Genomic DNA, 22,647 nt, shown 5'->3' with positions numbered 1-22,647 from the left:
ATTTTCCCGGAGACACCAACGGTTCAGTTTCTCGTCCAGATGAGTTTAAAAAAAAGAAAAAGATTTTATCACTCTGCCATCTGCAGTGGAGTAAACTAGGCATTTTCCACACCGGCGGCGAGGACATTAAAGGGCAGTAAATGTCACATTTGAATTTTGAAGGCTTCGACAATTCATATGAAATGACTCAACATTTAGAAAAAAAACTCATACTTTTATTATCCTGTTGTGCAGCCAAGTCGTTTAAAAAGTGATAGAATCCGAACGTTCACACCCGCACTGTTGCTTACATGGGTCTATAGAAATCCTCTTCAAATCTGTTGAACACAACAGTTATAGGCACCTGATACATTTATCAAACACAAGCCGAACACACCTTTAATCATCAGCTCCAGCGCTAGTTCTTTACAATAGCATAGATTTGCTGTACATATACAGATATTATACTAAAAAGGTGCAGAATGATTCAGTCCGTTTGAATCCCACACAGCATCAGTTTATGTAAGAGTCCTTGTTGATCACATGGGATAGAACTGCGAGGCGGCCTCAGACGACTGGATCTCCACCTGCGCCATCTTGAACTGCGTGCACTGCAGCCATTTGCGCAGAGCGAACGGAGGAGCTCCCGATGTTTGACCCTGGAGACACTGGTGGTTTACCCTGTTCTGGATGGCCTGGAGACGCAACTGCAGCCCCGCTGACAAATGCTAATGAAGGACGGAGGGAACAGTGACAATGTCTTAGTTGGAGATCAAAGGTCAAATAGTTGGCAAATAAGGGCAGAAAACACCAAGGTCTTACCTTAAGGTTTGACTGAATCATGGGCAGCCACATAGGAATTAACTAAAAAAACACATGTGAACATGGAGACGTTGCATTAGTATAATTCTTATGTTGCAAGTAGGATTCAAAACAAATACGGCGTTTATAGCAGACCTTGACAAATATGGTTGAGTTGCACTCCTGCAGGGCTTCCATCAGACTGATGACGTGAAGACACACCATCTCCACCATCTGAGAAAAGCCAATCAAAATGTATTTATTTATTTATAACATTAATTTGCTCAATAAAGCATTTTAGAACACATATTTAGGCAAGGAGAAGACGGAGCACTCACCACTTTATTGTGGGCCATGAGCTGCAGGATGCTCGGTGTAACCCGACTCCAGAACTCTAAACCCGTGAGGATGGCGCTGGAGGAGAACTCTGTCTGGTTCTGGTTCTGCAGCGACGGAGCGGCAGCTGCCTGCTCGCAGTAAATGGTCCACAGTTGGGCAAACATGAAGGCGTGGAACAAAGAGCACATGTGCAACACCGACGTCTGCGGGGATCAAAATCAGAAAAAGAGGTCAGTGAGGTGGAGTATCACATTCATGTATTATTAGAAGAGATTTTTATTTACGGCACCTTCGATTGTTCTGGAAAACCAATGAGTATGACAATTAGATGATCTGCAATGTGGGAGCCAGCATCTAGAGGGATGGGCATGCAGGAGGTGGAGCCCTGGTGCAGGGCACAGTGGGTCAGGGAGCCCAAAAGTAGCCAGGACAGCTGACGGATGTGGGACACGCACTCGATGAATTCTTTTGGCCTGCGGTGAGAAAAATTCAAACTTTAAAATCTAAGATCAGCCCTTTATGATCTCTCACTTATGTCTAATGATATTGTTTCCAACCACTGAAGTGCAAGTCAAGATATAAGAATAAGTCAAGAGATAGAAGTCAATAGCTATATTTGGGACTTTTTTATCAGTGGATACAATTGTATTGTTTAGTTTTAGATGTTTCCTCGCTCTAACACACCTGATTCAAACGGTCAGCTCGTCAGTAAGATCTGCAGAAGCCTGATCACGAGTTGTTCATTTGAATCAGGTGTGTTGAAGCAGTGGAAACTTCAAAAACATGCAGGACAGTGAGATTGAGAAACACTGGTATAGTGAAAGGTTTGCCAGGTATTGTCGGAGAACATTGAAAGCTAATTCAATCCAATAGGAAATCACAATTTAAGAGAGGTAAGAAAGAGGATGTGTTACTTATAGTATATCAAGTGAATGACTGACTGTGTTCTCATTCTTACCCTTGCTGCATGGTGGACGGTGGGTGATAAAGCCAGGGAAGATAACGGACCACAGCTTTGTTATCCCGGTGGTTCCCTTTACTGATCTCCATGGCGGCGACTTGTGCCAAGCCTACTTTCAGGTTCCCCCCGAAAGTGTCTTCATGCAGCGGCTGACAGCAAGCCTTCATATGGCTCTGGATAAAAGAATTTAAAAAACAGTAGTAAAACAAAAACTGTAAACAAAAATAAAAAAAAGACAAAGAAAAAAGATGTAGTGTAGATGTTGTAGCATTGGCAGCAAGACTTACTTTAAGTTTGGTTAGCGTGTGCATATCTGCAATGAAGTCCAGGAGCTCGCTAACGTATTGCCTCATGCATTCCATTGCTGCAGTTGTGCACTAAGGAGAACAAAGGCAGTTTATTCTTTAGAAGGAATCGCACACTGGGTTCTGTCGTTATTTCCTGCTGTTTTATAAGGATGAGTTTAATGTAAGCGACTAAAGTCTCACCCCCTGCAGCGTCGAGATCATGTGCTTTTGGATGATGGTTGATTCTGCGAGCCGTGTGCCAATATCTGCACAAACAAACTGACACGGGCCACATCACAGGTTTTAGTTGAATGCAAAGAGAGAGTGTGTGATATATGTTATTTGTACATTATAAAAGTGTTTGTTTTTTTTTTACCTGGACCAGCAGTAACAAGTTTGTGTCAGGCAGAGGAGACTTGAACTTGAGAGCCTGCAGAAGCTCTAACACCACAATGCGGGACATGTAGAACTTATCTCTCTCCTGGATGCGAGGAGATAGAGAGTGGTGTAAATGTACTGATGCAGCAAGACTGCCTTTTTCTATTATCACTCTCCCTTACTCATGCTGCGAGGAGAGCACAAAACTCAGTAGCCTGAATAGAGGGGGGGGAGGACAGGCAGCCAGGGAGGGAGGGAGGGAGGGGAAGCATGGAGACAGAGAATAGACAGAGAATAGTGAAGCTGAGGAGTAGATTTAGGCCAGTCCAGATCTCTTCTCCCAGAGTCCCAGGCAGCTCAGATGAGGCTGTCAGGCTGCCTTCTCCCTCCCTGAGGACAGGCTGCTCTCTTTGTTCATCCCTTCCACACAAAGCCCAGCTGCCTGTTTACAAACCACACTGTCATCTTCTGGCTTCCACTTTGCCCGTCTCTTTCTCTATGCAGTCATGTTTTCTTATGTTATGCAGAGGCACATCTGAGGGCTCCTCTCTCTCTCTCTCTCTCTCTCTCTCTTTTTCCTCTCTGCTCCTGACATTTCGCACAGTGTCGGCTTGTTATTGTGCGTACCTGTGCGCGGCACGCTCATAATTAAAACTTAATGGAGCGTGTCCGTTTGGTAAAGAGCAAATCATAAGGCCGCTCTTAAGCTCTGGGGACGAGACCCATTATTTTGCAGTGCTACTGTGACAAATGGTGTATGGGTGTGTGACAGACAAACTTCAGCACCTGAACTGTGTGTCCTTAAAAAAAAAAAGCTGAGAATAACTGAAAAAGAATCCTCCCTGTGCTTCACAGCGCTCATGACAGGTTCCCAAAAGCAATCGCTCATCGTGACTCTGGGTTTAGAAAAGCAGATATTATACGGCGAGAAATTAAAGAGGGTGTAGAAAATCAATACTGCAGGAGACATAAAGCATGCGGCGTTGACAGTGGTGGAGCACGGAGGATCCATCTGGCCAAACAGACAGTGCAGACAGCGCTGGCTCCATCTCTGTCTGAGGCAGCCACTCCGAAACACACCATACATCCTCGCCCCTCGCACGCCGACTAATCATGTTAATCAATACTGGCTGATTGCCTACTTAATCATCTGTGACACACGGGCACATTTCTGGCTGACTAGAGAGTCCGGGAAGTAGGTGTAGCGCCCGAAAAGAGTGATGACCGGGAGGGTCTGCGAACAACAGCTCAACATTTTTAAACACTGCAGCTTAAAAGGTTCGACGACATTAATTAACCAGATATCTGTCAACACACGAGTTTTTACCAACATATTAAACTCAACGCTTTACCTATGTGAAATGTTGTTGTGTGATAGATAGATAGATAGATAGATAGATAGATAGATAGATAGATAGATAGATAGATAGATAGATAGATAGATAGATAGATGCTAGTTAGGTAGCTAGCTACCGAGCGAGATGGATGGATGATAGATAGATAGATAGATAGATAGATAGATAGATAGATAGATAGATAGATAGATAGATAGATAGATAGATAGATAGATAGATAGATGGTTTAAACATAGAGAGCGTACCTTGTTGAAGGTTTTGTAACACAGTCCACACAGTTCTACGAGGTAGGAGAGACTGAACGTGCCATACTGAATGACAAAACTCAGCAACTTGGAGAAGGGCTCCAGCAGACTCTGCAAGAACGGAAAGAAGAAACAGCCAAGGTCAGATATTAAAGAGTCATGGATTTGAACAAATGAGGAAGTAAAAACCCTCTCCCCTTGGCTTACCCGGGTTGCATTTGTGGTCGGGATTTTCAGCAGACAAATGATAATCCTCAAACTGGAATCCATCGGGCACTAATGAAATACACAAGTTTTTAAAATTTCGTCTGCAGTGGGGGAAAAAATCGATTTGCGTATACACAAAGTTTGACCTCCCTCAGAATCCAATCAATCACAATTTTTAGAGTCTGTCCTATTGAAGCTGACAAGGGCACACTGCTCGATGCTACTTTTCCTCCAGTCGTAATCACATTAAACCATATCAGACCATGACTGAGTGAAGGGAAGAGTCAATATCTTACCTTCAGAGGAAGCACAGAGGGGAGTTTTGTCAGGAACGTCTGGAACTGGTTGCAAATGGTTGTCCACAGGTTGCTCGGGGAGTCCATGGGGAGAGCCTCCATGAAGGTGGCAATGTTGTCGAGGCAGTGAAGCATTGTGCCCCCTGCTGGCAGACTCTTCTTGTTGTTCAAACCCTGGAGGGCACACAGAGGCATCGACTGTAACTGAGGCTTATATAATGACATTCTATGAGCGAAGATATTTCCATTTAAGTGATCATTTAGTCCTGATCTACCACGATGCTCTTGAGGAGAGGGGGGGGGGGGGGGGGGGGGATTTAGGACACTGAAGCACAGATGATTTGCTTGGATGGGCTCATGCATCACTTGTTTAGCTTTACAATAACCATAAACTTGTACAGTGTTGTGGGGCAAGGCAGGTTTTCTTGCATGCTCTGGTGATTTGTTGTTTTTAGATGGGCTTATGCTCCCCCCCATGTAGCCACGAAAGATTAGGCAAGAGCTCCTCCTGCTGGTTAAAGCACTCAGCGCAGATGAATAAAGGAGAAGCCTACCTCCAGCAGCATGTTGAGGGCAGCAACCGAGCTCAGCTCGTTGAAATCGATCAGGGAAGATGCAAGTGTTCTCAGAAAACTTCCATCTGCCCAAAAAAAAAGAAAAAGGCATGAAAATAGTTTGTTAATAATTTGTCTAATAATTACGTAAAAGAAATAAAGTGCAGGTACACAACACTACCGTATCAAACGTTTGGGGTCACAGATACAATTTTTTTTCAAAGTTTTCCATTAAAGCTCACACTTTTATTAATCAAAAGAGTTGAATAATAAATAAAAAGTTTGCCCTTCAAACTTTGCTTTGGTCAAAGAACCAGCAAAACTGTTTTCAGATGTGCTAACATCATTGCACAAGGGTTTTCAAGGGTTTTCTAATCATCCAATAGTCTTCTAACGCGATTAGCAAACACAATATGCCATTAGAACACTGAAAATGGGCCTCTATACACCTATGTACATATTCCATTTGCAGCTAGAATAGCCGTTTACCACATTAACAATGTATAGAGTGTATTTCTGATTCATTTAATGTTATATTCATTAAAAAAAAAGTGATTTTCCTTCCAAAAATAAGGACATTTCTAAGTGACCCCAAACTTTTGAACGGTAGTGTATATTGAAAAGAGTTTTTTGTTCCGCAGTCACATGAGCAGACCTTTGATGTTGCTCTGGAAGAGTTGGGGCAAGATGCCATTGGGGGCCAGCTGGTGGAACATGCAGCGCAGGAACTGCTTGGCTACACCTGCTACGTTCCCTGGGATCAACATGCTGCAAAAACATCACAGGGCAAATAGTGTTTGACTTGGACAGGCAAGGCACTCACGCTTCACATGAATTATTAACAGTCAATGTCTGAGAGCACTGGGTGTGTGATGGTTTTAATGTCTCATACCTCTCAGCTTGTCCAGAGAAATTGGCACTGGACACCAATCTGAGAAAAAAAAGTTAGAGCAATGGTTGCATGGGTGAGTTATGAAACTTCATTTAAGGGTGAAACGCTGTGTAGAATTGCAGGATCGTCAGTGGAGCGTGGCCCGTACCTGCCCACAGACTGCATGATGTCGAGGAGCATCGGAGCGGCCAAATCAGGGCTGAGGTGGACGAACATGGACAGGACGACCACCGCGAGGCCAAGAGTCTCCTCGTCGTACTCCTCCAGCACGGCCGCACAGTCTCGACACCTGGAGATAGAGACGGAAAGATAAGTTCTTTCATTACACACGTTAACAATGACCAAACAATGCAACAGAAAATAGATTTTATTTTGTATTTTGATTTAAGTCGCAGGGTAGATTGATGTGCTTCAATCTGATGCTAATGAATCGCATGTATCTATGGTTTGATGATCATAGTTAATATTAAGAATTGTAATGTTGTCAGCCACTCTTATTTAATATGTTAAATGGGATTTCCTTCCTTGAAATAGATTCTCTGTTTTCATCTTCTTACATAGATGTATACACAAGTGCAATATAAACATATAATATCCCATGCGCAATCTCTGATAATAATGTAAATATGTAGTCCAGGCTGTATATATTCTGAAAATTGTCTATAATGTACACAATACTTTTTTTATACTCTGAGTGTACCTTTTTCGGTAATGCATGTTTACAATCTATTATCCTTATCTTTACTGTCTTGCTGCTGTAACGATGTAAATTTCCCCACAGCGGGACAAATAAATGACTATTTAATCTGATCTAATGTAATGTACATTGGGGTTGTTTTACATCTTACAAACTACATGTTATAGTAAAATTATGGCTACCTGTCCGACATTGTCGTGGGCTGCTCGTCGATGAACTCTTCAGGCGCGGGAACGAACATGCTCACCGTGCTGGGGGCGGAGAGCAGACTGGTTTTTGTTGGACCTGCAAAACAAGAATATCATTAAAGGAAGGTAGGTCATTTTTCCTTTGCATTGTACTGCATACATTCACTGTTATGTGAATGTATTGCTTTTTTGATTTTGTTGTATTTTGTTGTACGTCTGAAGCACTGGACCTGTTTCCCAGGTGCAGATGTTGTGCGGTGCGCTGGACTGATGCTCCAGCTGTCTCTTCATGAGCTGGCTCATGGTCAGCGCTCCCAGAGAGCCTCGCTTCACCTGACGGTACTGAGCTGCAGGTCAGACACACACAAAACAACACCTTGGTTCAAATACCTACATATATAACTATACTCATCCCAACAACAACAAGGTTGCATATGGTCACATGGAAATAGGGAGGACAGTCAGATGAAAGGAGATGGCCAGGTGTTTACTGTCTTCTGAGGAACTAAACCAATGTATTTGTTTTGTTTGTTTTCTTAAGTAAAACTGATTCAAAAAATGATTAATTCAGTAGTAAAATCTCCAGCTCTGATATACTGCAGATGCGATTGTACACAAGTAATGTATGGAAAAGTTCATCTTCTGTACGGCAACCACACAGTTAGATTGAGGTTCGTGAAGAGATTATGTAACAGAGTATTTGCATCCTACTTGACACTGAAGAGCGGTGGCTTGTTTCAGGAATAGCAGCTTCAAGCGTTGGGGCTGAGGCAGATTCTCGTGGCATTTCCAATGTTGACAGAACTTTGTGATCTGCAAGGCAACACGGGCGAATGATGGGAAGGGCAATCGGCACCAGAATATATGCCATTATATGCCAATAATAATCAGCACTAATGTCTGCCAGCAAGGACGTTTATTTATATATCGTCTGTTTAGTGCTAATCTAATTATTTATTTGGCTTCCTTTAAATGTATTGTATTTGTAGAATGGGCAAAGTGAACACAGAGATAAGAAAACACGGCACAGGACGACGTAACTGACACGTGTTAATTACAACTGCATTTACACTACTGTTGAAAAGTTTGGGGTCACTTAGAATGTCCTTATTTTTGAAGGAAAATCACTTTTTTTCAATGAATATAACATTAAAGGTGCATTATGTAATAAATCTAAAGCAACTGGGCGTAAAATCCTCCTAATATGTCACAGAGACTCAGGAATAATGCATATAACAAACTGAACTCACCAACAACAACAGTACAGCCAAAATATTTGCATTAAAAAAAAACTTTTGCAGACTGCAACCACAGATTGCCAGGTACATCTGAGCTACAATGGCGGAGAAAACGAAACCTAAAAGACCTCGGTATTTTGAATTTGAGTGTGGTAACCGTTTTTGGCCACATTCTTACATATGGCACCTTTAAATGAATCAGAAATACACGCTATACATTGTTAATGTGGTAAAAGCTATGGTATGGTACTAAATGGCACTATTCTAGCTGCAAACATCTGGTTTTAATGGATATATATTTAATATTATAATAATAATAATAATATATTTCTTATCTTGTCAATGTCTTGACTATATTTTGTATTCATTTTGCAACTCTTTTGATGAATAAAAGTGTGACTTTTAATGGAAAACACAATAAAATTGTATAGGTGACCCCAAACTTTTGGTGCAAATCCATTTTGTGAATGCAAATCTGACTTCCAATCTACAAATCATCCACGTGATTTTTCGTCTATTGAGCCATTTTTTTGGAATATTGTGAGGAAATCTAAAATCAGACACTTAGACATCATGTCTACGTGTTATTATTATAATAGCACTGAATCGAGTTGAAAAGTCCTTTTTAAATATATACTATCTGTTAACAGTGATAAATAACTATAAAATGAGATAAACACCAGTAAAGTAAACTATAATAACTATCATATCTCTGTACTGTGTGAGCTAAGTAGAACATTGAGTCCATGTTACATCACAAAATGAGTGCTGGTCACTTAAAGGAGGTCTAATCTGTGGTTTCCTCTTACCGGTGTCTGTGTTCTGCTCACCACCGAGCTTGTCGAACATGTTGAACGTGATGTCCAGGTATTCCCTCTGGATGGCGCTGACCGCTATCTTCCTCTGCTTCCGTTGTCGGGGAACAATTTGTATCTTAAACTCGGCCTCGTCGTTGTCGTCCGCGTTGTCGGCTTTGGGGTCGCTGTCCACGTCGTCGCCCATGTCGTCGTCCTCTTCGTCGTCACCGTACTCTTCTTCGTCGTTGCTGTTGTTGCTCTTGCTTTTCTCTGGCGACGACAGAGGCTCTGCATTGTCTTCTGGGATGTCCAAGAAGATGGTCCTACCAGAGGGACTGGTCCCGGGTCCCATCCCGAGTTTCACCTCTTCGGGGGCCACCGATGTGTCGTCCACTGAGGTGTCCGGAACATGTGGGGTCTTCCTCAGCATGTCTCTTTTCTGCTTCAGGGTCATGGGGCTTTCATGGCAGATGTTCTCCAGTCGGTCAGGAAGATCCAAAGAGGCGCTGGGAGTCACGCCGGTTGTCTTTCTTTCCACGAGTGTTTGCACTGAGCTTCTCTCTGTGGTCTTTTTGTCACCGGAGCAGTCCTCCACACTCACCTGAACCATTGGGGACAACTGTAGGGTGTGACTGCTCACAGGGGAAGCAGAGAGCTTTGGACTCCCATTGAACTTGGAGTTAAGGATAGTGGTAAGGTCAAACTCTTCATCGCTCTCAACAATCCTCAAAGGAGGTAATGGTTCAAACACCAAGGAGTCGCTGTCAGACATCGAGAGCAGCGAGTGTTTCTCTGGAATTGAAGTGCAGTCAGAGGAGAGGTCAATGAGGTCCTGGTCTTCTTTTCCCTGAGCTGATCCCACTGAAGAGCTCTGGTCCAACTTGTCCTCAAATGTCTCCATGCAGCTGAGGCGCACCTCAGGGATGACAGGTTTCAAGATGTCAGAGTGGCCACCTCGAGAGCCTCGTCGGTCTATGGGATCGTTGGCCTCCGCGCGAACCGAGGAGCCGTCTGAAGATCCTTTGCCCTGACGCCTGGTGTGGGACGCGGCCGACGACGGCGGCAGAACCACGGGAGGCACCTGCATGTCGCATCTGTCGATGCAGGACTTGCGTCTGTGCTCGTCGAGGTTGAAGAGGATGGAGTCTGTGTTGGAAATGTCCAGAGACTTCTGCTTGTGCATGGCCTGCAGACGCTTCTTCCTGGTGCTCTCCTCCCGAACACAGTGCAGGATGCTGTCTTGAAGGGCACTGGCTTCACGGTACTCTGACAGCTCAATTTCACCTGATAAAAATAAAAAAAATACCTTTTCTCAGCGAAGGAATCAGGACTTCTTCAACCCCAAGAAAATCCATTGCAATGTAAAACATTCAATTTGTCATGTTATGATATATTTGACCCAGGATAAACCTATGCTTCTTACTTTTTTTGGCATTCAGCTCCACCGGCTGGTACTTCACAGACTTGCTACCACCGATCCTCTTTAGGCGAGCAAAGAAGGTCTGTGACTCCTTGTTAGCGGCACCAGTTGGAGTGTCGTGGACATCTGACTCGTCGAAAACACTGTCCTCTTCTAAAACGGACACATATAAGGAGAATCAACTTCAGCAATGAATTATAAAAATAATTATTTCTAATCTTGTCAATGTCTTATGTCTATTTTCTATTCATTTTGCAACTCTTACGATGAATGAAAGTGTGACTTTTAATGGAAAACACAAGAAACTTTTGAACGGTAGCGTATTTTAAATTGAAATCACTTCAATGTCTCAATTGCAGTTATTTTAAAATTTAAAAATTGCACATCACCTTTTTCCTTCTCACTGTAGCGGCTCATGTTGGAGTTGTCACTGTAGAGGGGTCCGGCCGTGGCATGGGGGCGACAGCTGTGATACTGGGCGTTGAGTGTGTTGATGGTGATGTGGATCAAATGGAGGACCACTTTGCTGCCGTCCATGTCTCGGTAAGGGTACTGTGGATAACAGCAATGTATGTTTGTCATAGTCTTTGCAAAATAATCTGTTTATACACTACCGTTCAAAAGTTTGGGGTCACCTATACAATTTTTTTTAGTTTTTTCCATTAAAACTCAAAATGTTATTCATCCAAAGAGTTCCAAAACGAATAGAAAATATAGTCAAGAAATAATGATTGAACGGTAGTGTAATCACATCTACACCTCGTGTCATTCATCTCATGCAGTTAAATCATACTGATACGTACCTTATAGAGTATAACTAGCAAAGCCTTGAGCCACATCTGTCTGATGTGTGGTTTCAGTGCCCAGAGAGAGCATCGAGGCGGCTGCTGGAAATAGTGTCTCAGCTGGGGACATGTGCAGTACTTCAACACCTGGACCACCAGAGGGAGCAGCTGCTTTCCTAAACTGATGTTATAGTCCATCACCTGGGTGAAGAAGCATTTCAATTCATTAATTTGCAGGTTTTATTTGATATTATCCAACAACACAGAATATCTAAATGAGCTTTTATTTCAGGTACTTGTGCAATTCCAGCGATGAAGGCGTTGAAGCAGGTGGAGGTGCGCATCTTCTGAGGTGCGATCATGAAGCAGCCTTCCTGTTGGTCGTAGCCCAGCAGCACGTACAGGTGACGCTTCACGGTATTGAAAGCCTTGGCACTGCCGAGGTCAGCCTCGGCGCTGCTCTTGTCTTTGGCCATGAATTTCATGAGCACCATGATGAGCTGGTGGACCGTCTGGTGGTCGATGCCAGCGTCCTCAGGGAGCAGGTCTTTGATGATGGAGTCGTCCTCGGGAGACGGGGTCTGGCCTACAAGAGAGCCTGAAGCGTCAGGGTTAAAGTGAGGGTGGAAGCGTGCTGCACACGGGTGAGAGGGATGGGACGAGGTTTGGATGCAGGAGCGGGGGGGGGGGGAGGTAACAGCATAGAGGTGTCAACTCTTTTTTTGTTAATTTCTCTGTGATAAGAGGTGCTGATATCATCGTGCATTATAAGTTCATGGAATATGTAAACAGGGTAAACTAAACATGAAGAGATGATTTTGTTTATGTCCACCTTCCATGTAGAGTAAGGGATGAAAAAAACAATGATTGTCAGTAGAGCTGAAACGATTAATCGATTACTAAATTAATCGTCAACTACTTTTATAATCCATTAATCGGTTTGAAGCTTTTTTTCATGATTAAAACAAGATTTCTGATTGTTTTAGCTTCTTAAATGTGAATATTTTCTTAATTTATTTGCGCCACACAACAAAGAAATCATTCAAACTGAATCATTTTGGTTTGTGGACAATACAAGACATTCGACAACATCGTAATTTCCAGGTTTGAACGTTTTTTAACAAGTTCTGACATTTTATGGACCAAACGATTAATCGAGTAAATAATCGACAGATTAATCGATTACTAAATTAATCGTTAATTGCAGCTCTAACTGTCAACACAGAGCAAACATTGCTTTTTCATGTTTCACGTTAGATGTTCATATATGAGGTCAATGTAAGATAGTAATACTGCACTGTATGTTTCAGATTTTGGATTGGCATTTACCTGGCAGGACTTTGTCTATCATATCTCCCAGTGTCGGGGCAGACTGCTCTTGTCTCGTAAGCCTTAGAGCTAAAAACCACATATGAAGAACACGGTTTAGGAGAATGCACAGGGGGGGAGGTCGCACATCAACACATGCACACGGAAAATCTGTGAGAAGACTGTGAGGCCTTGAAACAAGAAATCTCTCCCAGAAACTTAGATAGTCTTTATATATATAGAGAGAGAGATCCTTCTTTTTAAAACCAAGTATGCAGACAATCAAGCAAAATGAGCACCACATATCAACAAATGAGTGGAGAAACATTAGGGAAATGGGACCAGACTGTAGTCAAATAGTATTTGTAAATAACAAAGGAAAAGAAAGGCTCTTTATTGTCATTATACAACCAGAATGTTTTGATGGTTTAAAAGCTATTTGCAAACACTGTTTGACTACAGACAGTATGAAAGTGACAAATGTTAAGATTCAGAAGTGCTTGACTGATCTGCGCTACTCACGAATCCGGTTGCTCACTGACTCTGGGAACGAAAAGGCCCGTTTAAACTCAGCGGGGTCTCCCCTCACGCTGTCACGCAGCGAACGCACGCTCTTCTGCTGATTTCTGGCAAAGCGAGCGCGCCGTATCTTCCACATGGCCGCGTCGCTGAGGTTGGCCACGTTGGTTCGTACGGCTGTGATGGCTACAAGAGGAGAGGTTATAAAAAAAACGTTGCAGTGCCACAAAAAAAAGTGGTGAAAACAGTGTAGAGATCTGAAGGGAGACAATAGAGATTCTACTCACTTGTGGGGAAAGGGAACTCCTTGTTGCAGTCCAGGTGTAGCTGGGCCTCCAAGGACAAGGTTTCAAAGCGGTTGACAAAAAACTCCCAGCTCAGAGCGGGGACGTCTTTCTTCAGGAAGTGCAGCAGCAGGAGTTTGCTGAGAATGATCGGTCGATCCCTCACGACAGTGTCGAATTGGAAGTCCAGGCACAGACACAGGCCCTAAAAAATACACAGTAATCAAGTAAAGCACACAAAAATTTGAATTAATCAATGGATGAACATGCCTTGTGAGCATAAACTACATAAATACACATCTTTGTGAACATGTACACTTTCCCTATGTGGAAAAGTTTGTAGCCTCTCAATGTTTGAGCTTTTCCTGGATGATAATAACACATTTTTGTTCTCTGTGCTGTGTGACAGTGTGACGCAGAGCACCTGCAGGGCCGGCCTCTTTATGGTGTCCAGGAGCAGTCTCGCTCGGGTGGCCACGGCCGGGTTGACGTCCTCCACGGACGCCAGGAAGCAGCAGAACGCGTGAGCCAGGGAATACTTCAGCAAGTGGTTTTTCGTCACCGCGCCGATGTCCAGGAAGCGACACAGCACAGCCACCTTCTCAACTGGGTTTCCATGAGAAAAAAAAACACAGATTACACAGTAAGCTAAATCATATATAGAAGTCATTATTTTTCTGTATCAACATATTTGGTAAGCATAAACTGTGTGTAGTGTGATGTTGTACATTACACACAATGATCCAATGTGTGAAATAAAATAAGAATGCATTACTCCTTTCAAAAGAATTTCCTTCCCAATTAAAACCTAATCGAAATTAGATGCTTTATTCTGAAATCCATCAACTCTCACCCTTGTTGTGTTGATTGGTAGTGACTAGTGTTGACCATTAGGTGGCAGTGTGGGAGTGACAAGACACGCCAGAGCAGAGAGCCTCAGGAATACAAATGTTTTCATGTAAATTTGTCCTTTTTGACAAAGCGAAAAACCGTTATACATGTATTTATACATGTAATTAACGTATATATATATACTCATGTTCATGATAAAGATTGACAGTGTTTTAACCTGACATTGTGACAGCCTATATTACAAAGTAGACAGATAAAACAACTGAATTTATTCTGTCACGTATTTATTTACACAATAGTCTAATAAATGTGCTCTTTCTGAGATAATATTCCTCATTGTGTGCATTGGGTCAACCATTAATCCATTCCAATCTGCAGTTTCCCTCTATCTATACACAGAGTCAGAGGACCTGTCCTCTGCCTCTGTCTCAAGGTCATAAACCTCCTCTCTGCCAATCACGAGGCGAGAATAACCTGATTAATCCCACAATGGCCCTTTGCTGCTGGTTTGAGCCACACACGGTAACCATGACAACGGAGGGAGCAGTAGTTTAGGTAATGCATTGCGTAAATGGCTCCTCTCATAATTCATTCACCACAATTCGACCGCAGTCACTCACAGTAACACATCACTGAGACTAAAAATAAGACTGGGGATGATTTGGTCACACCAAGATGAGCTTGGTGCTGTGTTTACACCTTAATATGAGGCGAGATAGACTCACCAGCCACTCAATTATTTTATTACTCCAGTGTATGTAGCCCATCTGCTTAGAGGCTGCTTTCAGAGATGGTCTTCTGCATTCCTTAGTTGGAACTGTTGGGAGCTGCTTTGGACTTTCAATCATTTTCAAACTCCATTCTCACCTGAACTCTGGCATTAGTGACATTTTGGCTCAATGCTTAATGATTACTAATAAAGGTGCTTGTATGCTACTTATATATGTTAGTAAGCACCTAGTTAATGGTGAATATGTGTTCCCTAATCTAAAGTGTTACCCAAAAACGGTTGTGCCATTGATATTCTCTGTCTCTCACCTGCTTCAAAACGTATCTTCCAGTCTTTGCTGTTGAAATTGGAGTTGATGTGGTTCCAGAAGATGTCGGCACCGTGAGACAGGGAGAGGGCGTGCAGCAGCAGAGGCACAGCCAGCGAGGCTAACTGGCAAAACTCGGACTTCAGCATGGACCATAGACTGAAACCACACATGAACATCGATAAGTTGCAGATATTTTCATCCACTTCCATCCTTTTTCTGCAGCAGAAATGGAAAAAATATGAGGAAAACACACCAAGGGATGAGCATCTTTTCTTGGATGTACGCCAAAAACTGATGGTGATCCTTGCAGGCGAGGTACAAACACTCTCCGTGGAGACACAGCGTCTTCAGACAGTTCAGCATGTTGAACAAGATGTCAGGCTCTTCAAACTTGGACATTTCCTGGATAGAAAAAGAGATATTGACTCCGCAGTTTGCAAATAAATCCATCCTGTCTGTCCTCTCAGTTACTGAACACAAATACCTGCAAGATGGTGTATATAAGCTTCAGCGACACAGGGAGCTGGTGGTAGGAGAATTTGTTATCAGAGTTGTTCTTCATGGCTGGAAGGAAAAGGTAATGCTTTTTTAAACATGTCACTGTTTGAGTTACTGAGCATTACAACAGTTATTATGAGTTATTATGGTATATACACCGAGGAACTAATTTCTGGCTCTAATGGAGGAAAACTATCTGAGTGTTTTGGGTTTGATATGAACATAATTGCACAAGGTTTTTCAAGGGTTTTCATCATCCAATAGCCTTTTAACGCAATTTGCACACACAATGTACCATTAGAACACTGGAGAGAAATGGGTCTCTATACACATATGTACATATTCCATTAAAAACCAGACGTTTGCAGCTAGAATAGTTGTTTACCACATTAACAATGAATAGAGTGTATTTTTTTAAGTGACCCCAAACGTTTGAACGGTAGTGTAGTTGCAGACAAGTTAGCTCAGGATTAGGGTAAAAAGCTCATGGTGTTTGTCACTTGTTTCCTCCTGTTTTTTTGTGTATTTTAGTGTGCTTATTTTATTCTTTTTTTAATTAATCAAGATCATGTGCAGGACTGAAACATACGTGCGTCATCAGGAGAGTTGTTACTGGTGTTGTTAATGTGCGTGTCCCTCGGGTTTTCTCCTTCCTCGCTTTCATTTTCCGTCCCAATGGAGAAATTTGGCTGAGGCAGGAGCAAAGTTTCCTCCAAACTATCAGTGGGTTCCTGCAGAAGAAGGACATAATTCTTCTCAAAATCTAAGGTACTTAGATGCTTTCTGTCATGCACATTTCAGATTCAAAACAGATGTATATTTAGTGCATTTAAAAATTGTTTCTCACCACCAGGCGTATCTCTTCCTGGGGGGTCAGCCTCTCCAGGAGCTCACAGCCAAGCTGGTAGCACAGGATGCTGGATTGGCACAGGCTGCACTCCAGCGCCTTCTCGTCCTTCTGGCAGGTGTGCGAGCCCCCCCACGGGGCCTGAAAGACATTGTTGATAATGCCGACAATATCCTTTCCCAGGCCACTGTCTAGACCCAGCATCACACCGTCGTCCTGGAGCTCCATCTGGGACAGCATCGGGGAGACGACAGGGGACAAAAAAGTGGGACATATATAAATATAAAGGTCCCACATGTGTCACTTTCCGTTATGTGAGTAAAACAGTTTTCTTATTTGGCTTATTAGTATACACATTTGGCATTTCGGTAATATCATACATGCAAATAGTTTTTTGTAGAATTGTAGAAATATTATCACGAGTCTGCTCAGTCACCTGCTTCAGAATGAGGTCAAACATGAGGATGAAGCAGCCGAGGTTCATGTCATCATCGTCACAGTCCAGATCCAGGGCACAGTGGCCGGTGGCGTGACCCAAGTTTTTGAAGGGGCTGCAGCGCAGGGGGCTGCGGAACGGGCTCCTGAAGGGACTGGGGAACGGGCTGAGGGTGTTGTGCTGCCCGCGGCGTCCTGGATCTGACACCACACTCACCTGAAGGCAAACAGCACATCGTTGTACAGTAAGTAAAACGTATACTAACGTTCAAAAGTTTGGGGTCACTTAGAAATGTCCTTATTTTTGAAGGAAAAGCACTTTTTTCCAATGAATATACTACTATAAATGAATCAGAAATACACTCTATTCATTGTTAATGTGGTAAACGACTATTCTAGCTGCAAACGTCTGGTTTTTAAGGGAATATGTACATAGGTGTATAGAGGCCTATTTCTCTCCAGTTCTAATGGTACATTGTGTTTGCTAATCGCATTAGAAGGATATTGGATGATTAGAAAACCCTTGAAAACCCTTGTGCAATGATGTTAGCACAGCTGAAAACAGTTTTGCCCTTTGGTTCTTTGAACAAAGGGCAAAATGATTATTATAAATAAAAATCATTATTTCTAATCTTGTCAATGTCTTGACTATATTTTCTATTCATTCATTATTCGCAACTCTTTTGATGAATAAAAGTGTTCATATTAAACCCGAAACAGTTATGTTTTCTGATAGTTTTCCTCCATTAGAGCCAGAAATAATGACACATGACGACAGAGTTCCTCGATTATAATTTCAGTGATAACTTTAATCCTTATCCTAAACGGGCCTCTCATCATTTGACACAAATCATTTTAAAAGGTCTATTCACAACTCTTAAGTCATGAGTTGACAGACTGTTTATTATCTTTATTTTTGGGGTAAATTTAGACTGATTAGATGCACATTTTAGTTGTTTTCCTGCTCCAACACACCTGATTCAAATGAATGGCTCGTTGTCAGGCTTCAGCAGAGCTTACTGACGAGCTGACCATTAGAATCAGGTGTGTTTGAGCAGGTTGCGCAGTTGAGTGAGAAAGCCTGAGGTAGAGAGAGACTCATCAGGCTAATCAGGAGAGTCAGAACACCTGAGGAAGCTTTGAATAGGAGGACATCTTGGGCAGGTGAGGCCCTTTTGTCTGTCAGAGCGTCAAGCTGGAGAGATTTGTGTCAATGCTTGAGTGGCAACTGAGACACTATTGGTATGTATATATATATACATATTTTTTTTTTATTAGTTTAATAACATTTGTGATATGCAGTTCTGTACTTTGACATATTTGACATAATATGTAAAATTAGAGTTATTAACCTTACGCTACTGCTGCTTGTTACGTCAAAACTGTCACGAGTTACGAAAAAAAGAAAAAAAATATTATTCTGTGGTAATGGGGCGGGACTAGATAAGCTTTGCTTCTCCCGCTTTCCCTTTCGGTCATTTGTATGAATTTAAATGATGATGTTTGCAGATGTTGATTTAACTGTCATGCCCAAAATAAACAAATCATTCATTCATTCATTCATTTATTAATACATATTTTTACCCCTATAGTGGGTATACTCTGCAAATAGACAATGCACTGTATTAATAAATGGCGTAACTTTTATTTCACTCTTTAGAATTTTGACTTTTCGATTAACTAAGTTAATTTTGTTTCTTTCTAGGATCTCAATCAGTGGCTGAAATTGTACGGAGTTGGTTAGCGTCCTCTGTTGCCTTGTATGCCTGGTCGAGAATGTGAAGACCAGAATAAACTCGACAACATCCATTCAGGTAATGTTGTTTTTGTAATATACAGTACTTTAAGCTGTGATGTGACAAGTGAACTGGAGGGAGAGAACAGTTGAAAAATGGCACTGAGCGATTGCAGTCCCCTTACCCTGCGAGCCCCGGTGTTGCCAGTTATATCGGAGGAATGTGCCTTCTTCTGATTGGCCAGCTCCTTCAAAGAGTTCACGCCATCGGAGAACATCCCGATCAGGAGCTGAATCGGCACCACGATGTCCAGCTCTGACAACACCTTCATCCAGACAAAACACACACAGCATCAGGTCACCACAAATATGAAAAAAACATGTTTTTGCACCAACAGTATAGATATATTTGTTATTGGAACTGAGATTTAATAATATTGTCACCTAAATAATTTATAATGATTGACCCTGAAACACAAACCTTACTTTTAAATTACCTGCACACCACACTGTGTGAAGACAAACATGTAGCCTCAAACTATGCTCCACCTTCCAGTCTGATATGAATGTGACCTATTTACTGAGGGTACATTTAAGGGTATACTCCATCTCATTTGTGACATAAAACTTGAAATAGATCCATGTATACAGCAGGGCAGCAAGCTGTGATCGCATATGCGACGAAAGGGGAGATCGCTCCCGTCTCCCTCAGTGTCATTCAGCGATCCAGGGCTTCACACTCTGTGACAGCCTGTTCAATTCACACTCACTGTGGACAGAACCACAGGATGTGAACGAGACCTGCGAAGATGTGTGTGTTCTTGTACTGTTACTTTTTTAGGAGCGTTTTAGGACCTGAACTGATCTTATCACCTTATCAGGACCAGTAGTCCTTAAGGAGACCAAAACTTGGTCCTCATCTCTGGGGTTAAGTTCTGGTTAAGTTTAGGGCTAAGATTTGAATTGTGTTTGTGTTAAAGTTAGGGATTAGGCTTTGGTTAGCTGTTGAGAGACCTTAAAAGGGAAGATGCATGAACCTGTGTGCATGCGTGTGTGTCTTACATGAAGCCACAGCAAAGCCTGCTCTTGCACGGACGCTGGGTATCCAGAAAATCTGCAGCTGATGAAGCCAAACATTTCCTCCATGGAGAAAGGCAGCGGGCACAGCTCAATATCAAACATTTTGCTGTAGTGAGAAAGAAGATGGAAAATAACTTAAAATAGCTTTGGCAGGGTTGAATACATCTATATAATATTATTATGTGTTCTTATAATCAGTGTGCCAGTTAATTGTGTACAGGGTACACTGAAATTCTACTTTTAACAGACACAGGAACATGTTGCACCTTGTTTGTGAGCAATACAAAAAGTCTATGAAAGGAACTCTGATATGCAAACATTCCCTAAGAAAATCCTGTACATGGATGAAATTGGAAAGAAAACAAAAGGAAACTAAAAGGCAAGAGAAAGAAAAGGTGGATGTACCTGAGCACTTCTCTAAACTCTTTGAGCTGGTGGTCCGGCACCTCGGTGCGGATGGCCTCCAGCCACTCTGGCATAAAGCACTCCCATAGCGGTTGGCTGATGACGTTGTAGGGTATCAGACACAGGATGCGGTTCAGGCCCTCTTTCAACTGGGTCACTGTGTTACATGACTTGTCCCAGTAGCCTCCTACCTGGAGGGAAGTCCAATCATTTTGTAATGAGTGTCAGTTGTCAGTGAGAGCCTGATATTGTTATTTTTCTTCATAGCTGTTACACAGTACAAACATGTGCTAGGTGGCACAATGGATCATGATTTACGACATTTGTATTGTACTTTATTCATCACTTAACCACATAATGTGTGATTAATTACCCTTACCCTGGCAAATTCAGCCGGTTTGGGCAGCAGACACATGACCATGACATCAAAGCGCACTTCGCACACCGTCTTTAGCCACTTGGTGACAAACTGAGGCTTTAGCTTTTCCACCAGGCTTCCGACCTCGTCGTCCATCATGTAGGCAGTGGAGTGAAACCACTGAAAGACCATGCTGACAAGCCGCGCCAGACTCTCTGTGGGTGTGTTCTCGTTGGGGGTGCACAGGCTCACCTGCACACATGTCAGAGTAATCGGTACAGTAAGAGTGACATTCTTATCTCAGCCCTCTCAGTTATTGAAAGACACAGCTGCTTAACAGCCTGCGATTACACACCAGGAACCAGATGCCGAATTGACTGAGGAGACGCTGGTCGTGCTGGTCGTCCTCCTTGTTGTCAAACTCGATGTTGTCCAGAGAATGGTGAGAGGTGGACAAGCCCATCTGACGACGCTTGTTCATCTCAAACTCTCGCTGTTCGGCATGAATTTCTGCCTCTTTGAGAAGACTTTGTGGACACAGAGAGGACGAGAAGAGACGTTGAAAGAGCAGGAAGGACATAAAAGGACGTGACACCACATTAGTGATATAAATCTTCATGTTTTGACTCATATGTCAGTGTAAACACTGTGAATGCACCTTATAACAGCCTCCACGGTGCAAACCAGCTCCTCCGCGCCGCACTCCCGCGTGTTGATAGGAGGGGGCGAGGTCTGGTACAGATGGGTCTCCGCCGCAGCCCCCACCTCGCTGCTGTGATGGTTGACATGGCAACGCTTGCAGTAGCGGACAGGCCGGTTGCCATGGCGCCCGCAGCAGCCGGCTGAGAAGCAGGTGACCACAGCCCTCCTCACATGAGAGCTACAGTTCTACAGTGCAAAGCCAAGAAGGAGGTAGAAATAACGAAGAGGCAGAGGAGGAGGAAGGAGGAGGAGAAGAGATCCTTTTAATTTCTATTTTTGGCAGCAGGCAACAGTAAATCAGCCAATAATGATGAGTCTCTAAAAATATACATATCTCCAGGTCTCAAAAACCAGCTAACTGATCTTATTATTTCCCTCTGCTGTATATACTCGTTCAGCAAAGTTGATCTATGTACATCTGCAGCAACGCAAATGTCTTTATGTGTCCCGGTGGTGTCTCAGGTTTCTAAAAATAAATAGCACGGCACTAGGGGAGCATCCTAATCTGATCAGCCTCTAATCTCATGCCATTAGAGGGATGCAGTGCACCCTATCAAATTAAGATATCTGTCCTCTGATGGTCAGTTCTCATTCTCTTATCCAGCTGTCGGCAACACACAAAAAAAAACCTTTTCAGCTGTTACTGGTGATGTTGTTACTTAAGGTGTCTTCTATCTTCAGTGCTGTGGCGTATTTATAAATAGCTTTTTCTCAGATAAAGAGCACTGTCTAAGTTAATGACGGCTCTGCCATAAAATAAAATAAAACCCACGTGAGCATTTAAAGAGCTCTCAGGAACAGGTGGATCGATGTCTGATAAGAGAGGAAGCTGTTGAATAATAACCAGCATAGTGGCCAGCTGTTTCCCCTGACAACATCAGTCAACTGCTCGGCCTGACGGGAATACCTGAGACTATCTCGGCCTCAGTTTCCCACCTGTGTGTCTCTGGAAACCATTAGGAGGCCGCTGTGCCCTTGGCAGTGCATTCATCAACAATAAACTAACATCGCACACCCAGGAGCTTCATTTCAGTCAATGTGGCCTTTATCAAGTCACTTCAGTAAATTAACTCCACAATGGAGAAAGACTAATAATTTAACTTGCTATGGATCACCGATAAAACTAGTTTTTACAAAATATTTGCAGGATTAATTCAATTTGTTT

At 42.7% G+C, this 22,647-nt stretch overlaps 1 protein-coding gene across 1 annotated transcript in view; it reads right to left on the bottom strand.

Annotated features, from left to right (window-relative positions):
• Window positions 1-518: 518 nt before the first annotated feature.
• unc79 (unc-79 homolog, NALCN channel complex subunit) overlaps window positions 519-22,647 on the bottom strand; it is a gene marked incomplete at both ends in the record, with an annotated part of 32,814 nt that continues 10,685 nt past the window's right edge. The window contains 41 exon segments of the mRNA XM_083906839.1: window positions 519-707; window positions 802-843; window positions 937-1,014; window positions 1,119-1,322; window positions 1,409-1,592; window positions 2,078-2,253; window positions 2,368-2,457; window positions 2,569-2,646; window positions 2,744-2,848; window positions 4,346-4,456; window positions 4,553-4,621; window positions 4,849-5,022; window positions 5,403-5,488; window positions 6,058-6,170; window positions 6,295-6,333; window positions 6,443-6,583; window positions 7,174-7,280; window positions 7,283-7,375; window positions 7,378-7,526; window positions 7,891-7,992; window positions 9,227-10,498; window positions 10,638-10,787; window positions 11,024-11,186; window positions 11,438-11,620; window positions 11,716-12,005; window positions 12,749-12,817; window positions 13,250-13,432; window positions 13,534-13,735; window positions 13,955-14,136; window positions 15,421-15,578; window positions 15,676-15,824; window positions 15,907-15,986; window positions 16,510-16,651; window positions 16,768-16,995; window positions 17,204-17,419; window positions 19,123-19,263; window positions 20,000-20,123; window positions 20,423-20,613; window positions 20,802-21,032; window positions 21,136-21,307; window positions 21,439-21,668. Coding sequence (XP_083762965.1) covers window positions 519-707; window positions 802-843; window positions 937-1,014; window positions 1,119-1,322; window positions 1,409-1,592; window positions 2,078-2,253; window positions 2,368-2,457; window positions 2,569-2,646; window positions 2,744-2,848; window positions 4,346-4,456; window positions 4,553-4,621; window positions 4,849-5,022; window positions 5,403-5,488; window positions 6,058-6,170; window positions 6,295-6,333; window positions 6,443-6,583; window positions 7,174-7,280; window positions 7,283-7,375; window positions 7,378-7,526; window positions 7,891-7,992; window positions 9,227-10,498; window positions 10,638-10,787; window positions 11,024-11,186; window positions 11,438-11,620; window positions 11,716-12,005; window positions 12,749-12,817; window positions 13,250-13,432; window positions 13,534-13,735; window positions 13,955-14,136; window positions 15,421-15,578; window positions 15,676-15,824; window positions 15,907-15,986; window positions 16,510-16,651; window positions 16,768-16,995; window positions 17,204-17,419; window positions 19,123-19,263; window positions 20,000-20,123; window positions 20,423-20,613; window positions 20,802-21,032; window positions 21,136-21,307; window positions 21,439-21,668 — 7,086 coding nt within the window.

The sequence above is a fragment of the Microchirus variegatus genome (assembly GCF_963457635.1).
Source record: "Microchirus variegatus genome assembly, chromosome: 2".
NCBI lineage: Eukaryota > Metazoa > Chordata > Actinopteri > Pleuronectiformes > Soleidae > Microchirus > Microchirus variegatus.
This window is presented reverse-complemented; position numbering and strand designations above follow the sequence as displayed.